The sequence below is a fragment of the Mobula birostris genome, chromosome 18 (assembly GCF_030028105.1).
Source record: "Mobula birostris isolate sMobBir1 chromosome 18, sMobBir1.hap1, whole genome shotgun sequence".
NCBI lineage: Eukaryota > Metazoa > Chordata > Chondrichthyes > Myliobatiformes > Myliobatidae > Mobula > Mobula birostris.
Genome location: NC_092387.1, coordinates 60,074,028 through 60,098,385, shown reverse-complemented (window position 1 = coordinate 60,098,385; position 24,358 = coordinate 60,074,028). Strand labels below are relative to the sequence as shown.

At 38.6% G+C, this 24,358-nt stretch overlaps 1 protein-coding gene and 1 long non-coding RNA gene across 2 annotated transcripts in view; one reads left to right on the top strand and one right to left on the bottom strand.

Moving 5' to 3' along the window:
- Window positions 1–10,084, top strand: part of LOC140212157 (uncharacterized) — a 22,753-nt gene extending 12,669 nt beyond the window's left edge. Inside the window, exons 2-3 of the long non-coding RNA XR_011889655.1 lie at window positions 6,071–6,142; window positions 8,730–10,084. This is a non-coding gene — a long non-coding RNA (uncharacterized lncRNA). The remainder of the gene's footprint in view (window positions 1–6,070; window positions 6,143–8,729) is intronic.
- On the bottom strand, window positions 576–24,358 carry rcn2 (reticulocalbin 2). The gene is made up of 8 exons (XM_072282781.1): window positions 24,274–24,358; window positions 21,684–21,864; window positions 20,193–20,298; window positions 19,641–19,837; window positions 11,425–11,538; window positions 9,779–9,875; window positions 7,690–7,832; window positions 576–3,181 (listed from the first exon to the last, which is right to left on the bottom strand). Exons 2-8 carry the CDS (start codon window positions 21,831–21,833, stop codon window positions 3,029–3,031), a joined length of 960 nt encoding a protein of 319 aa, XP_072138882.1. The 5' UTR covers window positions 21,834–21,864; window positions 24,274–24,358; the 3' UTR covers window positions 576–3,028.

Here is a 24,358-nt window from a genome sequence, read left to right as displayed (position 1 = left end):
GGAATAGCAAGATCGGGAGAGGTATGTTTACGTTGTAGGGCATATTGATATCCAGGAGGTAGTGGCATTGGGAATCTTGAAGGACAGTAATGTGGATAAGTGCTCAGAACCTGATGGGATTTATCTCAGGTTAATGAGAAAGGAAATAACCTGGTCAATAAGTGACTCTCGACACAATAATGTTGAATCTAAGGAATGGATTACATATATTACCCTTGCCAAAGATGCTCACTATTCGTGAATGAATAAATACAAAAAAATTTGCTGTCTACTATTGATGATACCTACCTTAGTATTGCTGATGTTTGGGAGATCTTTGAGGTATTGGTATTTTTCAGGCTAGTTTTATTCTGTTCATTGCAGAAATCCACCTGTTGTGCTTACTGCTTTCCAACAATGCTCTTTATATTACCCCCATCACAAATAGTTCTACCTTCACTGAGTTCAGAACTCAGCACACTCAAGGCAAAAAGAAATTAACAGTGGTTCAGATAAAAACAGGATAACCTTCTGGGTTTGATTCATCAATGAAGAAAATAGTAATTAAAATAAATTCCAAAGCATGACACAAGAAGAGAAAAACAAACAGGATTTTAATTGAAGTTTAATCAAATATCTAATCTTAAAATACAAGGTGTAGTGTTATTGATTTAAGACAGTCATGTTGATATTTTGGTTGTAAACTAGGAAGGTACAAAACTATTCAAAATGTACCGTAACATTATAAAAGGAAGCATTTCCTTAACTTCAGTGAAAAACTAACAAGGTATTAGTCAGAAAAAAGAACTCGGAAGTATTGATTACTTCACTGATCACACATTAAATTGCAGCTCCAACAAACAGTTGCTGCTGTTATAAAGTAGTAACATTCACTTTGCAGTTTAAAGTGACTAATTTTACAAAGTGACTTATCTTAGTGTTCTTCATATTTTTCCCCCAAGTGTTGTTTGTCAATGTAGACCTTTACTGTTTCATTATACTTCATTAATGTTTTGCACAGTTCAATGTCTATACAGTTGGTAAGCCTTCAAAAGCAGTGTTGGTTACTATAAGAAGTTGGTATAGAATATTTAAGCAAACAACCACATAAATTAATGTTAAAAAATCACCTCGTTGTAAGTCACCCTGATAAAAGTGGAGGAATATTAAGATTACAAGGAGGAATAGCAAATGCTTGATATTGAATTTTTTTAAAAAAAATAGGCAAGTTCAGGGACACCTAGGTTAATTACTACATCTTCGACAAATTTTTATTCTTTAAATTTTAGAGTGAACCACATTAATATCTATTATTAATGTAATTTCTGAATTGGAATTTCATGAGTTAATTAGCGGGCTACATTTACAGTAATTTAGTTTTATACGATATAATGCTGATGGTGGGGTACTTCGTATCCTGAACAAAACAGAACTCTAGTTTTAAAAGCAGCATTTTCAATAAAAATTTGGAACTAATGAATTACTGAAATATTAAATATAAAGTGTGTACATTTTCAGTAGCATTGTTCTTTAAATATTCTGTGCAGAAAAAGTCATGCATGCTAATTAGTTCCATGGGGAAGGAGAGATGGCAAATTGATATTGTCACTTATGGATGCTCCAATGACAAGAACATCTAACTGCAGGAACCAAATAATTAACAATCTTGAGTTGTTACTCATGTAGACTGTGTACCAAATATATTGATTTGTGACTTCTGAAATAACAGCAAAATAATTTTGATTCTAGAATAATTACATAGATAGCACTGAGCACTGTGTATATTAGATCAAGAGGCTAAAAAAGGCTACAGTGCAACGAAGTTCTAGATTCACCTCTTTTCAAGAAATAAGATACATATCAGGAAGTACTAAATAAATTTTGGAGAATGCCAAAAAGAAATGCCTATTTCCTCCCTTTCCCCAGCAAAGCTAAAACCAAGAAAGAACATCATTCAAAGACAGGTTTCATGGATCATCATAAAATTAGCATATGTATAGCAACACTAAGTTTATATCTTAACTGGTAACTTTAAACAATTAAAACATAGAGCAGAGCAATTATTTGGCTGTCTATGTTAATGCAGTATATGTATTATAAACAATTTCAGAAAAAAATTTAAAACTAAGTAATTCACCTAGAATTAATTTTTAAATTTACAAATGCTTTGGAAATTTCCAAAAACATTTTCGCTCTTGTGAATTTTGTGTTTTTAAGGTGAATTATGTTACTGTTGGGGTCATAAACTTTCCCCATTTCTATGTCCAGAATTTCCAAAAGCCCTTAATAATGTTCAGCACAATTAAACAAGATGTGATGCTGTTTACCTCAACAATACTCTTCAATTAAACCTAGAAGGGCACCTCCACTACAGTGGTTCACATGTTCACATTTTTTCCTCTGCTGAGTGAAATAACAGATTAAGTGCTAAGTATGAATGTTTGAAAGAATCTATACCAGTTATTAGAGATTTCCTATCAGAGAATACCTCAATTTTTGTGGTAAAATCCTAAATTCACATACTAAACCGCATTTAAGAACAAAGGTAATGGGAACAAGAAATCATTCCTCATTTCCCTAAGTAGTTTTTTTTAAAGAACTTTTCCTCTGCATGTACTACATTTTAAAACTTAAAACTGATCAGAAAAGGGAAGGTACTTCATTCAGAAAAGGCTAAAATTTACTGTACTGCCTTATGGTGGTGAAAGTTAATGATCCAGTTTTTATAAAAATGTAAACATCAGTTTGAAAAAGAGGTACAGTTATTATTTATAATCTGTACAATTTTAGTATTGGCTACACATATTCACCATGGCAATAGGGTCTGCAATAATTTAGGGAATTCTCAATCTCTTTATGACAACACAAGAGAAACAAGAAAGAAGAATATTAACATAACAGGAATAATGGGGTTAAAATCTATTTGACAATGTATTTTATTCTATGAATACCCGTGGTTGGTCAGTACTTATCCAAGCAGTGAGTTTCTTTGAAAGTGGTCTTTTTAGTTATTTACAGAAAAAAACTTAGCATTGGAGGATTATTAGCACTAAAGTTCATCGTGATAGAATTTCTTGTCATGTAGCTGGCTACCATAGTCAGTTGCTTCACTGTTAAGGAAGAGCTCTTGATTTGCAAGTATTTCTCCTTCTGTGAGTTTCTTATCTCCATTTGTATCCATTTCTTTAATGAGATGTTCAGCCTGTTAAAGAGCAAAAACTCGCAATGTTAATCTGACAAAAAAAACCCTGGTAAACAGAAATTGGTTTACCATGATACCTGAATGTATGACAAAAGTGATATTCTTCCCTGGCTCTTGCACACCACCTAGTGATTAGTTCAAAACTCTACTCTAGAGCATTGTGGCTTCGTTGCTAGAATTCTGGCTGACACAGAAAATTACTACAATCATAATTTCCAGCTCTTGCATACACCCTGTCATTTGCCATACTACTTTATTTATATATATATATATATATATATATAAAAATTCATGCTACAGATTTGAGTACTGTCAGAATAAAATGACAGATTATTTGCTCACCTACCTATATACACCTACTGTTGCACACAGAAATTAAAATTTGCTATTTAGACTCTCATTTTGCTCTACATTCAAAGTGAATTTTTTGCCTAATATTATATCAGACATGTTCTGATAAAATGTTTTTGGCAAGAATTCCCAAAATATATGAACAATGTTCCAAAGTATTGCTTTACTTCTCTATTCTTATCACTGCCTTATAAGGTTCTCAATTGTGAACACCAACTGCAGACAAGATTTTTTCTTGATATAGTTTCCTATATTAAACTTACCATATGAAAATCTTTGACCACTATTTTTATCCTCAACGTGAAAGATATCAGCAAAATGGAAACTTTAGTCTCAACATTCAACATCCAATCTGGTACCTCCGCATAAAGAAATGCAGCAAAAGGCAGAATCAGGCTTCCTCAGGTTTCCCTACAACACTGTGCTTCAGTCCAACTGTGGACAAGCACTCACAGGGTTTATACCTCTGCACAGGTGCTGCTGATCTGCTGAGTTCCTCCAGCATTTTATGTTGCTCTGTATACAAGCACTCTGATGCAGCTCCAGTGACCTGGATTCAGTTGTGATCTTCAGTACTGTCTATGTGGAGTTTGCATGCTCTCCCAATGTGCACAATTCCCCAGATGCTCTAGTTTCCCCCTGCATCACAAGACATGTTAGCTGCAGGCTAAATGAGTGTTGTAATTTTCCACTAGTATACATGTTAAGTAGGAGCTGATGAGCACATGAGAGAAAATAGGTTCCAGAGAAATGAGCAGAAAAATGGGAACCGATGGGAATTCTCTGAGAACACACATGAATCCAATAAGACCATAAAACATAGGAGCAGAATGAGGCATCTGGCCCATGGAGTCTGCTCCACCATTCCATCCTGACTGATTTATTATCCCTTTCAATCCTATTCTTCTGCCTTCTCTTAGTAACCTTCGACACCTTTAATAATCAACATACCCCCCTTTACATCATGAAATAGGCAGTCTATTTCTAGCTTCAGTTCCGCATATTCCTTGGATTACAGAACAGTACAGCACAGAAAAAGGCCATTTGGTCCACGATGTCTGCAAAGATCATAATACCAATTTATATTACACATTAGCCTGCAAGTGATCAATATCTCTCAATTTCCTGCAACAAATAAACTACAGGTTGAGCACCAACTGTGTGCAGACTGGAATTGCTGATGTTTCAGATTGAAAACCTGCTCAGTCCTAAAGTTCCCTCCTTTGTCCTTGAGTGGTCCTACCCTCTCCCTAGGTACCCTCTTGCTTTTAATGTAAAAATGCCTTGGGATTCTCTTTAATCCCACTCACAAAAGACATTTCATGACCCCATTTTTAGCCCTCCTGATTTCCTGCTTAAAGTTCTCTCCTACCTCCTGTATATTCCTCAAACGTCCTGTCTGTTTCCAGCTTCCTAATCCTTACCCATGCTTCTTTTTTTAACAAACAATTTGTTAAAAAAAACAAATCATCTAAGGTTCATTTGATCTGATCATCTAAGTTTCCCGAATCTTGCCATTCCTATCTTCCTTCCTCAAAGGAACATGCTAGTCCTGAATTCTGACCAGTTGGCCTTTAAATGACTTGCATGTCAGATATGACTTGCCCAATAACAACTGCTCCCAATCTACTCTCCACAGGTTCTGCCTAATGCTGTTGTTTTTACCCTTTCCCCAATTTAGCATTTTTCCTTGAGGTGCAGTCATATCCATATCCAAAAACGAAGAATACTCAAATGGAAAATAATCAACTGAGGCTGACAAGGGAGGTCAAAGCTAATGTAAAAGCAAAGAGAGTGTGTACAACAAAGCAAAAATTAATAGAAAGATAGAGGATTAGGAAACTTTAAAAAACCTACAGAGAGCAACTAAAAGAATCATTCAGAGGGACAAGATGAATAGTGGATAGTAAAAGCTTTTACATGTAAACTATAAAAAAAGAAGAGAGTGGGGATATAGGACCACCAGAAAATGAGGCTGGAGAAATAATAATGGGGGACAATGAGATGGCAGATGAACTAAATGAGTTATTTTGCATCAGTCTTCACTGTGGAAGACACTAGCAATGTGCCAGATTTTGAAGGGTGTGAGGGAAGAGAAGAGAGTGCAGTTACTAAGGAGAAGGTACTCAAAAAGCTGAAAGACCTGAGGGTACTTAAGTTACCTGGACCAGATGAACTGTAACCTAGGGTTCTGAAAGAGGTAGCGGTAGAGACTGGGGTAGCATTAGTAATGATTTTTCAAAAATCATTGGACTTGGCATGGTGCCAGAGGTCTGGAAAATTGCAAATGCCACTCCATAGGAGGAAGGCAGCAGAAAGGAAATTATAGACTAGTTAGCCTGACCTCAGTGGTTGGGAAGATGTTGGAGTCAATTGTTAAGGATGAGATTATGGAGTACCTGCTGACACAGGACAAGATAGAACAAAGTCAGCATGGTTTCCTTAAGGGAAAATCTTGCCTAATGAACTTGTTGGAATTCTTTGAGGAGATTACTAGACGGATAGATAAAGATGATGCAGTGGATGTTGTATACTTAGACTTTCAGAAGACCTTCGACAAGATGCCACATATGAGGCCGCTTACCAAGTTAAGAGCCCATGGTATTACAGGTAAGTTACTGGCATGGTTAGAGCATTGGCTGATTAGTAGGAGGTGGTGAGTGGGAATAAAAGGATCCTTTTCTGGTTGGCTGCTAGTGATTAGTGGTGTTTTGCAGGGGTCGATGCTGGGACCGCTTCTTTTTATGCTGTATATCAATGATTTAGATGATGGAATAGATGGCTTTGTTGCCAAGTTTGCAGATAACACAAAGACTGGTGGAGGGACAGGTAGTGTTGAGGAAACAGGTAGGCTGCAGAAGGACTTAGACAGATTAGGAGAATGGGCAAAGAAGTGGCAAATGAAATGCAATGTAGGAAAATGCATGGTCCTGTACTTGGTGGTAGAAATAAATGTGCATACTATTTTCTAAACGGGGAGAAAATACAAAAATCTGGGATGCAAAGGAACTTGGAAGTCCTTGTGCAGAACACGCTAAAGGTTAACTTGCAGGTTGAGTCAGTGATGAGGAAGGCAAATGCAATGTTAGCATTCATTTCAAAAGATCCAGAATACAAGAGCAGGGATGTGATGCTGAGGCTTTACTAGGCACTAGTGAGGCCTCACCTTCACTACTGTCAACAATTTTGGGCTCCTCATCTAAGAAAAGGTGTGCATTGGAGAGGATTCAGAGGAGGTTTACAAAGATGTTTCCAGGAACGAAAGGGTTATCATACAAGGAACTTTTGATGGCACTGGGGCTGGACTCACTGGAATTTAGAAACATGAAAGGGGAATCTCATTGAAACCTTTCCAATTTTGAAAACCCTAGAGACAGTAGATGTGGAAAGGATGTTTCCCATGGTGGGAGAGTTTTGGACAAGAGTGCACAGCCTCAGGATGGAGGGGCGTCCATTTAAAACAGAGGTGCAGAGAAATTTCTTTAGCTAGAGGGTGGTGATTTTGTAGAATTTATTACCACAGGCAGCTATGGAGGCCAAGTTATTGTGTGTATTTAAGGCAGAGATTGATAAGTCACAAGGCATCAAAGGTTACATGGAGAAGGCCAGGGAGTGGGGCTGAGGAAGGGAAAAAAGGATCAGCCATGATTGAATGGTGGAGCAGACTCGATGGGCCAAATGGCTTAATTCTGCTCCTATGTCTTATTGTCTTATATCCATAATTATCTGCAAACTTATTAAGTTATGATCACTGTTTCCAAAATGCTCTCCAGTCACCCGGCCACACTTATTTCCCATTACGAATCTGGTATAGCCCCTTCCCTGGTTGAATTAGCTGCATACTATGTCAAGCAACCTTCTTGGACACACTTAACAAATCCTGCCCTTTAAGCCTTTGGCACTAAGGAAGTCTCAGTCAATATTGGGGAAATGAGTCACCAATACAACTACCCTGTTGTTTTTCATATACCTGTTGTTTCATCTGCTGGCCTCCGTGCAGAGATGGCTTACATCAATTTTCATATCTGGAGCAAACCCATAAGATACTGCATGAAACTGACTAAATTTAATACCCTTTCTACGTGTAATAATCAAACAACTTCTCAAAGGTCAAAAATTGTATCATTCAGACTTAATATTTTATAATGCAGTTTTACCTCATCTTGTGCAATGTCCTGGTTGTTGGGAACAATCCACAACAAAAGTTCCTCTTTATTAAGCTTGCCATCCTTGTCAATATCGTAATCATTTTCAAATCGATCCTTTTCCACAGTGACCCATTCTGGATCACCATCCGAATCTTATATTCAAGAGGCAGAAATAAGATTAATGACAAGATGCTCACATAGATCAATCCTAATAAACCATAATCCTATCTTTTGTAGAAAAATTGATCTTTGGAAAATGTTGAGTCTTTTGGAGAAAGGAGCATAAGGAAGCTAATTTCATATTCAATGTCACCAAAATAAATGACTTGCAATTAAATCAGATTATGTTAAGACATCTGAGTAGATTAAAGGCTTACAATAGTAATTGATTAACACCTGTTTCATTTTAGTTTTTAACATCTCAATATAAATGTGTGACAAGCAACAGCTGTATAGAAACTTAATATAATTTTCCCATCTTCCTCCCTCAGAAATTTCTCAAGAAACAACATTGGTGAGACTGCACCTGTACAATTGTGTACAGTTCTGGTTACCGTATTATAAATAGAATATGCCAGAGAGGGTACAAAAAAGATTCAGGAGGATTTGCCATGCCTTAAAGGGGTTAGATTACAAGGAGAATCTGGATAGACAGAGGCATTTCTCCCTGAACAAAGAGATTTAAGGAATGGCAATACAAAGTCTATATAATCATGATAAACATAGATAAAATGGATGACAGGGTAGGTGAGTCTAAAGCTAGAGGGCATAGATTTAAGATGAAAAGGGAAAGATTTGAAGGGGATCAGACAGACAGGTTTTTCTATACAATGATGAATATATGAAACGAGTTACTGGAGGAGATGGTAGAGGTGGGTACAATTACAAGATTTAAAATACATTTGGACAGATACAAGGACAGGAAAGATTTAAAGGGATATGATCCAAATGTAGGCAAATTTATCCTCCCAGGAGGGGGGAGAAGATGGTAGCGCGACGACAGTGTGCGTGGCCATTTCGGTGATGAATATCTGTTATCTGTCAAGTAGGGGACTGTGCACAATCCTGATTTGATGGGGACAGACGTGAGCACACAGCAGAACATCTGGAAAACTTTTGAAATGCCTGCTTTGCTGCCGCTGCTACTGTGTGGTAACTGGAATCTCCGGAGCTGAAGGCCCCGAAATCCTTGGCTTTGCGTGTTTCAGCGGCCGGGAAGAGGTCAGAGGCACTCGGGAGGCTGTATCGGAGAGGCTGGTTGGAAGCTCAGCGTTTTCAGATGGATGGACTCAGGGTCGGTTGTGGTCGGCTGCTTCCAAGGTATCGGCAAGTTGACTGTGCCTGGAGGTTTATGGCAGGGAGTTTCTCCCTTTTGCCGCCTGCTATCAGGGACTCGGGAGTCGATCGACTCGGGACTTTGAGACTTTTTTTTTACTGTGCCTATGGTCTGTTCTTTATCAAATTATGGTATTGCTTTGCACTGCTGTAACTATATGTTATAATTATGTGGTTCTGTCAGTGTTAGTCTTTGTTCTGTCTTGTCTTCTGTGATATCACTCTGGAGAAACATTGTATCATTTCTTAATGCATGTATGCATTTCTAAATGACATTAAAAGAGGACTGAGTGTTCTCATAATCCAAATGGAACTATCTCAGGAAGGCTCTTTGGCCAGCATGAAGGAGTTGTGGTGATGAGCTTGTTTCCATGCTGCATAACTCTATGGCTCTATAAATGGCTAAATATTACTCTGTGCTTTTCATAACACCATTTCCAAGAACTGAGGCAAAACGGGGTATGCTAGTTTCCAATAAAGATAAAAAGACCCAGAGTGTATAACTTTTTTGTTAATTTGAAAAACAATAGACTAGTACATAGTACTCAGGCAAATCTAGCTTGAACACCTATAGATCTCTACAGGGAAAAGAAAAAAAGGAAAGAAAAGATAACTTCAAAAACATAATGATTGTGGTAATATCGATAAAATAGATAAGATAGGCAAAACAAAATCACTTCTATAGTTTATGCTATATCACTGAGAAGATATTGCATATTTTGCTGGATATTCTGAAGTTATAAATATTAGTTAATCAAATAACCTGGGTCTTTCCTATAGTCACCAAGGAATTCCTCTAAGCTCACAAACCCGTCTTTGTTGTGGTCATGTTCATCTAAAGCATCCTGTATGACGTAGTCCTGCAATCAGAAAATTGAAGTATTTGTACGGACAGGATTAAACTCAGTTGTGACATCACCCATACTTGATTGGTCTGCTGTTAATCATCAAATATGATCCTGAATGGCTGGTTTTGTATACATAAATCTGTAACAAATTCTTCAATTAAAAGAATGAATTTTATCCAGGTAATTTGTACCCTTGATTATCCAAGTTAATACCTGTTATAAGTATATACAAAATAACTAAAGTTGCTGATGTATTCACAAATGGTGTATAACTTTCCACAGGCTAGTCTTATTTGTCAAAACAAAAAATAAACTTACCATTGACACATATTAGTAGTTACAGACCCGGATTTTCTAACAGTAAAGGAGCAAAGTTCAGCTATATCCATTTACACTAATGTGAATTTAAAGTTTTAATAAATTCATCGCACCATAATACACTCTGGAAATCATAAGTCTCACTACCAGCCCTTTAATAGCATACTAAGCTATATTAATGGCTTTACCATCTACTTAGAAATACAAAACTACTGTATGTGTATTGTAATTTCCTTATGTCCTATACTTCCGTCTGAGAGATGTTAATTTAGAAAGATTTAGGGTTAGACTGCTACCTTATTCATATATGTACATTCAAGTACTTTAACACTGTATAAAGGGGTTAATATTCCTCGTTACAACTTACTGAAGAATGGATGCCACAGCATCCATCACTGCCTTTGCTGGACTCCACAGAGTCCAAAAGCCAAATCTGATCTTGGTATGATTCCTCTGCATAAGGCAGGGAATCACCTCACATTAATTTCAGTGGAGATTCTCAAGGAGTGACTTACATGCACCTCCTTCAACTTACTGTGTTGTTCTTAAATGCTCAGAGTGTGCTCCATTCTACATTAAGGAATAACAACATATATTACAATGTATGTTACATTATAGAAGATCAATTCTTAAAAATATATTTCACCATATTATTTTAATTACTTCTAAGAGTAAATATTTCAATTTATTTTAATTTCAATATTCAATTATTTTAATTTTTGCTTGCATCAATCTTAATATTTTTAATTGTTTCTTATGTAGAGATAAAAGCCTCAATTTTGAAAGAAGACAAAGTTTCACCTCCAGTTTTACTTTATGTCAATAACTGTTAAGGGCTTCCAAGCCCTTCTGGAGTCTAATCACAGTCTACATTCCAGGACCAATGAGATCATCCAGCTTTGCTTCGTCAGAATAGTTTGGCATTGTGGAAAAACAGGTCCAGGGAAGATCTAGCACATTATATTTATCGGGTTACTTAAAGAAAAAAATGCTTCTTGTTTTTTTGTGTTGAATTCTTGAATAAGATTGTCCAACTAGTCTGATGACATCAGCCTGGGTAACAGGTGCACATTGAAATGTTGCTTAACAGGTACAAGTATGGGATAAAGGAAAATTCTTGCCATTGAGATTACTAGATCTTTGTGGAGTCCCTTCTTATTTAATAGAAAATATCACACCTTTTGCCAAATTAATGCAATCATTTAATTATGCTGTGAACAAGAAATGGTGCACTCTAACCCACCGTCATATAATCAGTTTCTTCAGGATGTTCAAATGCAACAAATTCTGCCAGAGACAGTCCAGGTACACCATCAATGTCTGCTTTGTCAAAACGCTTTTTATCTTTCAAAAATATCTGTTGAAAGAGGAAAATGTTTTTACCTGATTCATTTTCTTTTTCTGATTCTACTTTGGTTCAATAAGCATTTTGTTACACCACCACATGAACAAAGTAAATAATCCATTTGTCTTTTTGCTTTTTGTGTTTTGACTAAAACAGGTTCTACAACCAACCTGGAATGTTTGTTCAGATCCATTTTAAACTTATTCAAAACTCAGCTTTGAAGGAGTGGCAGACTTGAGAAGTCCACATTTACAACCCAGTGCAGCATGTCCCACTCCAGAAAATGAAGAATTGCACGTTGTGAAAATCACCACTAAAGTTATGAATACTGTAAGATCATTAGATTCTCATTAGGAAAGTGATGTAAAGGTGCAAGAATATTCATCTTAAAAATAGGAATGCAGATAGGACAGATTTTAAAGATGCAAAAAGGCTGCTGTATTTTTTTTTGAAAAGTACAGGGAAACTGGTTATAAAAGCATTGTTGAATTTGGAATAATACATTAATTAATTCATAAGACCATAAGATATAGGAGCAGAATTATGTCAACATAGAACGTAGAAATTTACAGCAGATTACAGGCCCTTCAGCCCACAATGTTGTGCCGACCATGTAACCTACTCTAGAAACTGCCTAGAATTTCCCTAGCACATAGCCCTCTATTTTTCTAAGCCCCTTGTACCTATCTAAGAGGCTCTTAAAAGACCCTATTGTATTCGCTTCCACCGCTGCTGGCAGTGCATTCTGCACATCCCCCACTCTCTGTGTGAAAAAAAATGTCATCTGGATTATCAAGTCTGCTCTGTCATTTCATCACCACTGATCCATTTTCCCTCTCAGCCCAAATCTCCAGCCTTCTTTCTGTATCTCTTCATGCCCTGACCAATCAAGAATCTATCAATCTCTGCCTTAAATATACCCAATGACTTGGCCTCCACAGATACCTGTGGCAATGAATTCCACAGATTCACCACCCTCTGGCTAATGAAATTCCTTCTTTTTTATTTGTAATTAATTTTTTATTGAAGTTCATCATCAAACAAACATTTCCATAAGATGTATTTCAAATTCTGTACATATATATCATATAATCATATTTGTCACAAATCTCCACGTAATATTTATCTGAGGTATACACATATAGAAAGGAGAGGAAAGAAAGAACAATCGAAAGAAGAAAACTATGTACAAAGCAGGGAGTGATCTTTTTTTTACAACATATTCATTGACTTGTGAGAATAAAATCAGGCCTATGAGGTGTTATGTAGTTAAACCATTTTTCCCAGTATGAATCAAATTGTTCCAACTTATGATTAACAGATGCTGTTATCTTCTCCATTTTGTAAATGTCCATTGTAATTTCCATCCATACATTTAAAGTTGGGCTCTTCCTGTGATAACCATTTCCTGGTCAGGGTCTTTTTACCAGCCACCAGCAGTATATTCATTAAATATTTATCTCTTTTCAACCATCCTTGAAGTATATATCCAAAATATATGGTCTTACTCTCTAAGGGTATTTCACATTTAAAGATGCCTTGTAGGGCATTATGTATCCCACTCCAATAGTCTTTGCTAACGGGGCATTCCCAGAAAATATGATAATGGTTTGCATTTTGATTTCCACAACTTCTCCAGCAAACAAGGAGGTTACTATCATAATGGGATTTCTGAGAGGGTGTAATAAAATATCTTATCAAGTTTTTCCACCCAAACTCCCTCCATTTCTGTGAACTGGTACATTTCCATTGATACCTCCATATTATTGTCCAGTCTTCCTCAGATATTATTATTCCTCCTTCCTTCTCGCATTTTGTTTTAATGTATGAAGTCGAATGTGTTTTAAGATTTTGAAATTCCTTATCTCTGTTCTAAAAGGACAACTCTCTATTCTGAGGTTGTGCCTTCTGGTCTTAGAACCATAAGAAACATCCTCTCCACGTCCACTTTATCTAGGCTTTTCAACGTTCAATAGGCTACAATGAGGTCATCCCTCATTCCAGTGAGTAGAGGCCCACAGCCATCAAATGCTCCTCATATGACAAGTCTTTCAATATTGGAATCATTCTCATGAACGTCCTTTGAACCCTCTCCAACGTCAGCACGTTATTTCTTAGATAAAGGGCCCAAAGTTGTTCACAATACTCCAAGTAAGGCCTTACCAGTGCTTTATAAAGACTGAACATTTCATCCTTGTTTTTATATTCGAGTTTTCTCGAAATGAATGCTAACACCACATTTGCCTTCCTCACCACCAACTCAACCTACAAACTGACTTTTAGGGAATCCTGCATGAGGACTCATATTTGGATCACTGCAGATACTTCTTAAAGAAAGGGATATGAAAACAATAGAAATTAAAATTTGCTGAAATGACACAAGGTATAAAAGATTAAATATATATGAAGAAAGATAGAAAATGAGATACATTTTCATGAGGGCAAAATGTTAGTAGTAACTCAAAAAAGTTTAACTGGATCATCAGAAGCAAATAATGAAAGTTTGCATTGTGATTAATCAGTAACAAAGACACTTTAAAATGTCAACATGGTGTAATCATTAGTGCAGTGATAATGCTCATATTTCTTAAGATTTGAAATTCCATTTAAGTACAACAGTTAAGAGAAATGTCAGGTTATTACCCATCAATTTATCAAAATGCTGAATGGCCAGAGAAACCAACTTTTAGCTAAGATTTAAGTTGTCCATCCTCTCTACTTCAAGTAAAAGATCCCATTCTGTGTGTTTATCACTTTTCCTTCATGACTCCACTACACACAAAATTGCACGTTATCACTTCCCAGTCAAACATATTGACTTCCCGTTGCATTGTTGTACTGTAGAATGTAAACTCCTGATGCCATTCTTAGCCGTCATGTTTTCTATAGATCACATATTCCCTTACTCCCCCATTATATAGTCCAGGCAAATTAGTTCTGAATTCCAGATTTATGCCAGAATAGGTGATATTCAGAACAATACTTGGGACAGAAAATAAGTAACTGCAATTTTTTGTACCTTCTTCTCTTAATCCCCTCTCTATAGTCCTGTTTATTTGCCCCGATTCTATAAGTAGTATTTTATAATATGTATAACACGCTGTAAGGTTTCACTGCTAATGTAATGGCTTCTCTGTAATGTTCCACTGCTGAAGTAATGGTTTCTCTGTAGCAGCAATGTTTGGGTTATGACTAGCGATAACAGGGCATGCTAGTCAATGAACGGGATGTTGTTCTTTCTTGTGTGTCTGGGAGCCAGGAATTCGCGGTCTTTTGCCGGGAAGAGATGAGGAGAGAAGAAGCGAATGGAGACACTTGGTTGACATCAGATGGAGTGGACTTGGAGCAAGGGTTCGAAGGTCAGCAACAATCAGAGAGGTTGATGGTGGACGAACGGCCTTATCAGTGAGCTCCAACGTTGCGTATTAGACTGTTTAATAAGAATGGGCTCTTTTTCCTTTTTTTGTTTTCTTTACTAACCATATAGTTAAATTAAGGATTATAAAGCTCAATCATTTAATCGCATATTGTGTACTGTTTGTTTTCTCGTGGTACTGATTTGTAAAAGGGGACACATCGTGCAGTGTCCACCCAAACGAGATTTCTTAAGTTTGGCCGGGCCAGGGGGCTATCATTCCCTATATTATGCCGCCAGCCAAACCAAGAGTTACAACTGTGGGGGCTACATTGGGGATTGATTCTGTTGGATGCTGTGTGATAACCCTGAGCATTGAACCAGTGGGGCAGATATTTGTATTCCAGATGAATTGTTGATTCCCCTATTAAGTACTGTTAAAGTTGCCCTTGTGGGCGGAGGTTTGATAAAATGGCTGGCGCAGCTCTCGTTTTAATGTAGACCAGCGCTGACGTAGCGGTAGCTGGGGGCAGAGATTTCAAAGACAGGGTTCTATCATTTCTGAGGAGTGAGGGGAAGGAGTGGTCGGAGTTGGAATGTCTAATTAGTCCACGTCTCCCAGGGGAGAGTGAGAATTCTGAGCTAGTATCCACCTTACCTCTCTGGCGAATAAATGGAAAAATCAGGTTCAAAGTCCCAGCTATGATAGGCTTTGCCTATTCTCTGGAATTATGCCCACCCTTACACCCTTAGAGGGGAAGAGGAGTATGGGGTAGAGTGGACCTCTCAGTTGTTAGATGAGCGGCAGTGCTCTGATGACATACAGTGACAGAGATTGGTTGAAAGTTTGAATGGGCAGGCCGCTGACATTGTGAGAGCTGTCAGGTTAAGGTATCCCGTAGTGACAGCTCCCAATTACATGCAAGCACTGGACAATGCTTCTGGCCCGACAGGAAGCCCAATGGGGCTCATGGTGGAGTTTCAGAATATGCGCCAGGAGAAGGGAGAGAAGCTTTCTACTTTTATTTTTCGGCTAGAGAGGCAGCTAAATTGCTTGCAGAGCAGAGAAGTCATTCAGGTGGCTGAGGTGGATCAGTTAAGCATGGATCAGATAGCCAGGGGCGCCCAGTCCCATGACCTGATTGCTTGGGGTCTCCGATAGTCTCGTAAGATGCGCACCCCCCCCATCTTTTGTTGAGCAGATCAGACAGAAATGGGATGAGGAGAATGTGTTGGAGGCGCGGGAGGCCTCCGTCAGCAGGGTACAGTCCTCAGTAGTGGTCCCTTGCAGTGAAGTGACCATAGATAGCCTGCCCTGGGGAGTGGTAGAGGAGATTGTGGCAGAGTTGGGAATGGAGATGTGTCGACTGTTATCAGCAGGTGTGACCCCCCCCCCCCCAATATGATGGAGCTGATGGGAAGTGGGAGGCGGATCCCCCAAGGGGACGAACAATGTGGAGGGCTGCTGGCAGCAGGTGTCATGCCAGAAGAGGAGTGAGCCCCCGGGGTACCTAAGCAGAGAGAGTCGTTGGGAAAACTTAGAGGAGACCCAGTGAGGGAATGGCCTGGTGTCTCTGGGGGAACACATTCCCGGCAATGTACCTTCCCCAAAAGCAGAAGGCCCAATTCCTGAAGGCTTAGTGGGACCATGCTCCAGTGTGTCGCTATGGATAGAAGGTATTTATGCTAGAGCCATACTCGACATCGGGTCGCAGGTCACGTTGTTGTACCATTCGTTTACAACCGGTATCTGAAGCATTTACCCCCATTCAGGGCACTGGAAATCTGGGGGCTTAGTGCTAGTGATTATCCGTACGACAGTTATTTGTCAGTGAAGTTGGGAGTTCTCGGATGCTGATGTGGGAGTGTCTGAGGTTCTTGATACATTGGTGCTGGTTTGTCCAAACCCTGTTGAGAAGGGCAGCATTTCAGTTCTGGTGGGGACCAACAACCCTCTTGTGAGGAGGCTCATGGGGGCCTACAAGAAGGCTGGCAAGAGCTCTCTGGGAACATTGTCTGTGCACCCGATGTTTTGAGCTGCTTTTGAGGAAGTGTGTGGCTGCATTAGGCCTGATACCGAATTTAGACAAGGGACTGTGTGGTTCACCCAGTCAAAGCCAATGGTAGTACAGCCCGGGGAAGTAGCGAGAGTGATGGGAACACCCAAATTTCCCGGAGTGCCTGAGGGCGAGGCCCTCTTAGCGGACGCTCTAGAAGACCACGAGGGGGAGTCGGGATTTCCTGCTGGGATACTGGTGAGGCCCGTATTGCAGAAGCCCTTGGTGGTACAGGCAAGCAGGATGGCAGTGATTGTCAGGAACACTACGAACAGGGAGGTCACCTTCAAGCAGGGGATGCTCCTGACACTGTTCCCGGTGACGGTAATGTCCAGTGGTCCTTGTGAGACAAGCTGGGGAGAAACTATTGGAAAAAGGGGGAAAGCTGACTGCCGAGTCATTCAACTTCAGGGACTCCCCAGTTGGTAGAGAAGATGTTGAAGCCGGAAGGTGTCTTATCAACTGACGAGTCTGATGTGGGTTGTTCCAACAGCACGTGTCACACTTTCCAGGTGAGTGAGGATATCCCGTTCAGAGAAAGGTCATGGTAACTGGCCCCTGCAGAGGTGGAGGATGTTCGGCAGTATTTGTGTAAGTTGAAGGAAGCTGGAATCATCACTGAGTGCCGAGGCCCCTATGCGTCTCCAATAGTAGTGGCCCAAAAGAAGAATGGGAAGGTACGGATATGTGTGGACTTTAGGACTGAACAGGCGCACCGTCCCTGACCAGTATACTGTCCCAAGGATTGAAGATGCGCTGGCCCGCCTGAGTGGTGCAAAGTGGTTCAGTGTGCCGAACTTGAGGAGTGGATATTACCAGATCCCCATGAGTAAGGTCGACAAAGAGAAAACGGCATTTATATGTCCCCTGGGATTTTTCCAGTTTGAAAGGATACTCCAGGGCATCTCTGGAGCTCCTGCAACCTTCCAGCGGGTCATGGAGAAGATGTTGGGGGATATGAACTTGCTTGAGGTATTGGTATATCTGGATGACCTCACAGTATTTGGATCCACCTTGGAAGAACATGAAGCGAAGCTGTTGAAGGTGCTGGGTCACCTGAAAGCTGAAGGGTTAATACTTTCCCTGGACAAGTGCCAGTTCTGCCAAACGTCTGTTAGCTATGTTGGGCACATAGTCTCACGGGATGGAGTAGCTACAGATCTAGCTAAGATAGAGGCGGTCACCACTTGGCCAATACCCCAGACTGTGAGCGCTCTGCGCTTGTTCCTCAGGTTCTGTGGTTACTATCGGAGGTTTGTGAAAGGCTACACGGAAATGAGTCACCCGTTGAATCAGCTTCTTTACGGTTACCCTCTCTTGAGGAAGAAAGGGAGAGAGAAAAAAAAGGATAGGAAGCTGGAGAGTATCTTAGTCCGTCGAAGCCCTTTTGGATCGAGGTGGAATGTAAAATGTGATGAGCCCTTTCAGTCGCTGAAGGAGCTGCTGACCCAGGTGCCAGTGCTGGCTTTTGTGGACCCCCGATTGCCGTATGTATTGCACGTGGATGCCAGCCGAGAGTGTTTATGGGGTGTCCTGTATCAGGATCAGGGCACCAGGTTGAGGCCTGTTGCATTTGTCAGCCGGATTCTGTCACCCTCCGAGAAAAACTATCCCACACAAAAGTTGGAATTTCTGGCGTTGAAATGGGCGATGGTGGATAAGCTGAGTGACTACCTCTACAGGGCCAAGTTTGAGTTGAGGACGGACAACAACCCCCTAACTTATATCCTGATCTCAGCGGAACTGGATGCCACAGGCCATCGGTGGTTGGCAGCATTGTCTGCCTATGACTTCAGCCTGAAGTACCCTGTTATTTTGTGGTACTAATTTGTAACAGGGGACACATCGTGCAGCATTCACCCAAACAAAATTTCTTAAGTTTGGCTGGGCAGTGGGAGGTGGTAGCTATCATCTCCTAAATTAAGCCACTAGCCAAAGGGAGAATTACATTTCTTCATAGGTAAGCAACACTGAAAAATTCCGAATGCTTGAGATTTAAATGTCCTAAATTTTCAGGATAGAATTTCCATTCTGGGCACAGACTGGGCTACTGTTCTGCAGCAAAGTTCTGGTTCAAATTCTGTTCAAATATATTGCCTATCTAAATATAGAAAATCTTTCACAAAACAGGACAACTGGCCTTGTCCAAGAGCTTTACTATTATTGCCCCTATTATTAATAATAAAACCTTGATAAATTTATGAGTGGTATCCTGATGTAGTTTTAATATTACTGCTGAAATGAAGTTTACCACAAAAAATATTTTCAGGAAGAATATCAGGTCTATCCAATGAGAGGACCCTTATTATAAAACACTGAAAATGACTACACAAAGCTAAAGAATCAGGATTATTATCACTGAGTTAAATAACATGAAATTTGATGTTATGCAGCAGCACTACAGTGCAAAGACATAAAAATTAATATAAATTACTAAAATAAATACTGTAAAAAAGGAATAATGAGATAGTGTTCATGGATTGTTCAGAAATCTGGTGGAGGGGAAGAACCTGTTCCCAAATTATTGAGTGTGGGTCTTCAGGCTACTGTACCTCCTCCCCGATGACAGTAATGAGAAGGAAATCATAGTAAATAACAATTTACTAGTTTTAATTCTGAAACTTAATCAGTATCCCTATAAATTAGATATGAAGAAAAAATTATTTTCTGGTTGAAAACTGTACTCGGCCTGCTATGCTCACCTGTTTGAGAGATTCTTCTTCTTCATCTTCCACTGGGGTACTCTCATCAAAATTCAGCATTCGGTCATAACTATGAAGGTTATACTCTTCCCAAGTAACCATTCCATTGCCATCTAGATCATGCTGTGGAAACTGCTCTTTGCTCTCCTCTGTGGCATAATGTCTGAACGACTGCTGAATCCATGCACTGAGCTCATCTGTAACAAGCAAGAGTGACATGTGAAGAAAGTGAAGCTTTGCCATTTTGAGTTACAATTTACACACCTTTTCAGTGTGAACAGAAACTTACTGTATATATTTCTTTCACTCAGAACACTTATCATAGTTTTAAATATTTGCTTTCTAAAAAGTGTCTGTGCAAGAACATGATCTGCCTGTAGCGTGAAGTAGCGCGAAAAATCATTTGCACAAGACTGATGTCTCAGAGAAAGTTCCAGAGTATTACAGAATCACTTCAAAGAAGATACATAATTCAAAAATGAACTTGTTTCTGCAAAGAAAATTAAGTCAACTTTATTACTCATTATGAGTGATAATTAAACATCTTTGCACCTTTGGTTACGAAGCCATCTGAATCGGTATCCATCTTCTTGATAAGAGATTGGAGCCGGGACTGTTGCTCCTCAGGTGTCAGTTTGGCAAACTCATCTACTTCATTCTAGGTAAGAATAATAAATTAGACAAATACCTTATATTTGACAAAACTCCAATCAATCATTTATATATGAGTAAAAATGAGAATGAAGTCCCCTCAGAAGTCCATGAGGTATACATATAATTTATACTTTACACTTTAACTTCATTTTGGTGTGGTTTTTTTTACATCAAAACGGAGTAGATATTATGTTGTTTTCTGTGAATGAAAAAAACACTAAAAGTGAAATGGGAAAGTTAGAACAAAAACAATATCGAAAAACTGGTAGCCAGCTGGAAGAATTATTTCTCCTGGGCAGACAAACAGGACAATGATCAGAATACCACAAAAGCATTAAAGTTGGGAAATTCCCACTTTATATATAATTGGTGTATTGCCCATAGAGCTGTCAAGGCTACTTATTCGCAATCCACAGTAACTTCGCTTTGATCTTCCTTAACAACCTTTGTTCAGAGATTGTTAGAATGAACTATATCGAGCACAAGTGCATACTTAGATATCATGAGTTTCCATTCTTGGACGGGCAACACAGAACTTTTGGAACACTCCAGTACCTTTGGTTGTTAATTTTGGCTCATTTATTCTGGGCCAATTGAGATGTAACCAAATAAACCAATATAATTGTGGCCTGGGCCACTAGCACTACTGATTTATTAAAAACATAAAAAAGTTTCAAGAAAATTATTTTTCAATCGAAAATGAAAAATACGTGATTTCATCATTTAATATGTTAGCACCTTTGGAAGCATTTTGCTACCTGAAATATCACTGGTTGTAATGTATCCAACTGCACCTGATTCCCACTAGCTTTCCAAGCCAGTAAGCAGTATCAAACAGGATTAGAAATTTAAGTTTTAAGATCAAATGAGATAGGGCTCTTCTAGAGCTAAAGTCAGTCAGAATGAAGTTTTAATTATAATTATTAACATGGCAAGATCAAAATAGAAAGCTTTCTTTCCAAGTGACTGCAATGAGAAAAAATATGAAACTTTAGTTCCCCGGTGTCTGTTCCATGCAAGTCAAACACAGAAAAAGAAAAGCAATTGATACCTGAAATGAATTATGAAAACAATAGTTAAAAACCATTTATAATTTGTCTTTCTTAGAACAGGTTCTCCTCTATTTTTGTTGTCATTAGATTCATGAAGACAGGTCAAGTTTTCAGATTTGCCTTGAACTTGCTTTAGCTTCCAAATTCTCAAACAATCATTTTTTTGTGTATCAATCAAGTTGTCATTATGGGAAAGGAAATTGGGAAAATTAGAAAAGACCAGGATAGATTTTTAAGAACAAAAATCATATCAAGATTAACAAAATTCTTAATTAATTTTACAGCTTTCTCCCTGTTACATTTGGACAGGTCAAAAGGACTGAATGAAACTTCCTACCTCTCTGCCAAGAAGGATGTCCCTATCGAAGTCCGGATTATGCTCATCATCCACATAGTGATCTTCATCATTGACTGACCCATGTTTATGATGAACGTGCGCAAAGCACATCACAACAAGACCATAGCCCACAAACACTTGTAACTGCATGTTGTCAAGTTAGCCTCAGCTTTGTGAGTAGCTGCAGAAGAATTAAAATGCGTCAGTTCACATTTAGATTTCATTTGTGCTAATAATTTCTAAGAATTATAACAAGTGTTACCCTTAATCACAATTGGACTTGAAAATAAACTTTCATGTTGGTATTCGCGTTAGTTGTTGACTAATGATGCAACTGTTAGGATTCAAATTCACAATTCTTTATCCACTATTTAACGAGAGAAAAGAGAAAAACTTCAAAAATAGAGTTCCCTCAATGATTGTTGCTCACTACTGAGATTGGATTACAGGAGTTGCCAGTTTCATGTCTGAAGGATTTCTGTCATCTTTAAATACATATCTTTGGATTGGTTTAGAAAAAATACATAAAAGGATTTCAGCTACAACTACCAGACAAAAGTCAAGAACAGAGAGGCAAAATGAAAGAGATGGCATTATACTATACATTGAAAACCAAATTTACTTTGCATTATAAAATAGTGATTCTTGTCTCAGGATCATATTTATAAATTTCTTGGGACCCATATATAACTTAAGGAAACCCTCTTCAAATTATCTGCTAATTGTTCAGTATAACTCAACCTTTCAAATGGAAACTTAACAAGGTAAGGGTTATGTCTCCACTAAGGACAGGGGTTCCTAACCTTTTTTATGCCATGGAGCCTTACCATTAATCCAGGGATCTATAGAGCCCAGGTTGGGAACCCCAGATTTAGGAAACTGGATAAAGATTTCAAACTTCTTTTTCTGGGAGTAAATGGTCTGGTTCAAGTTCACATTCAAGTTTATTGTTAACTGTTACGATAGTTGCTGCTTTTCTGCTTGCCATTGTACAGTTTAGAATTAATTTAGTAACAGCTACTGTACATGGATTTGCATAATGGCAATTTCCATCAGGTTTGAAAGACTTGGCACAATAAAATGAAGATTGACTGTTTGCCTGGAGGCATTGCCACGTCACAACTTTCAACCACAAAGCCAAATTTGAGCCAAGTGAATGTTTGCCTGGATTATAAGCAAATCATTGGAGAAAAGCGTGACTTTTGGCATTCAGTTAACAGTTTGCATTGGATATGTACAATTTAAGACTGAACATAGCAATATTTACTGTAAAGTTAAAAATGGTCACAAAGAGAAAATTTCATGCCACTCTTTCATTTTTTTCTTACATAGAATGCCAATAAATTACATCACTTATTATTTCCAATAAAGGTGACCGATGTGAAAGACAGTATTGGCTTATTAACATAAACCAAAGTTAGGTCCTCGTGTTTTTCCCTTCTCATCTTAAGGCTCCAATTGCTGCTGAGACACGGTTCCACAGACAGATGCGGCCATGGCTAAGTGTCAGCAGCTCCTGACATGATTCATCAAATAATGCATAATTAGCAGGAATTTCTCTATGTAAGTGAAGTGCCTATCACTGGAAGTGACTCTTTACTGCGACAATGTTAATTGTTGTAAGAAGGTGAATTTTGATCTCAATTAGTGGCTAGTGTTTCGGAAATCCTGTAGGCTGGCTGATGTGGTAAATTTTCCATTCCTTCCTGACATTGGAAAACAGCTGATTTTTTCCAGAAGAAAAACAAAGTTCCATAAATTCTACTTTTAAATTACATATCCCAGTAGAACAGCAGACGTGCCCAAAACATCTTCTACACACTTCTTACATTGCATCTCTTGCATAGCCAGTTCATTATGCAAACACAGAGCCAAAAATTTCATATAAATCAGAATTGAAATTACCAACTCTGAACTTCCTCAATGTCAATATCAAAAAAGCACATTTACACAAGATACATGATTTGAAACACATGGAAAAGTTTATTTTTAGAAAAACATGTTTTTACACGATGAAATGTTCAGCCTCTGACCATTCAGCCCTAAAGCACGTTTAGGACTCAGTTAAAAAGATTATTTTCTGTTTGTAGTTGTCAGTACGTTATTGTCCTGCACAAGTCATAACTGTAAATGTTTGTATTAAGTGGCTCTGTACACTATAATATTGATAACATACTATAAACCTGCCAATAGTTACAACAGATATCAGATGCTGAGATAAGATTACAACTTTATATAAATCTCATTTTAGGAACGGACATGAAGTATTTACAGAAACAACTGCAAACTTACTTTGTAAAAATTACATTTCTCACAATTTATTAACACTTTTTCAAAACATCTCTGAACAAGAAAAGTATTTTTATGACAAAAAATATATATTTTTGAACACTGTTGGCTCTAATTCGGGGGGAGGGGGCTTCAGCAACGGGTCGAGAGGTTATCCAGATCTTACTGCTTTCCATCTCTAGCTGTTGCTGCCTCCTGTCACTAAGCCTACAGAAGGCAGGAGATCGCAGCTGGGGGGAAACATAGCTGAGGTGAACCCACGCCTCACATTAAACCAAATCATTGCCCCTCTCCATCTTACCTCAGCCGCTCTCCTTACTGCCAACCAACGGTTCGCCCACTCGCCGGCGCGCGGCAGCGCGCTCCCATCGTCATTTCCGGCAACG

Coding starts and splice junctions, on each gene's coding strand:
- rcn2 (XM_072282781.1), bottom strand. CDS start 21,833: ATGCAGTTACAAGTGTTTGTGGGCTATGGTCTTGTTGTGATGTGCTTT. Junction 19,838..20,192: donor AGATGGCTTCGTAACCAAAG/GTGCAAAGATGT, acceptor TGCTTGTTACAG/ATGAGCTCAGTGCATGGATT. Junction 9,876..11,424: donor AAGAAACTGATTATATGACG/GTGGGTTAGAGT, acceptor TTCTGATTGCAG/GACTACGTCATACAGGATGC.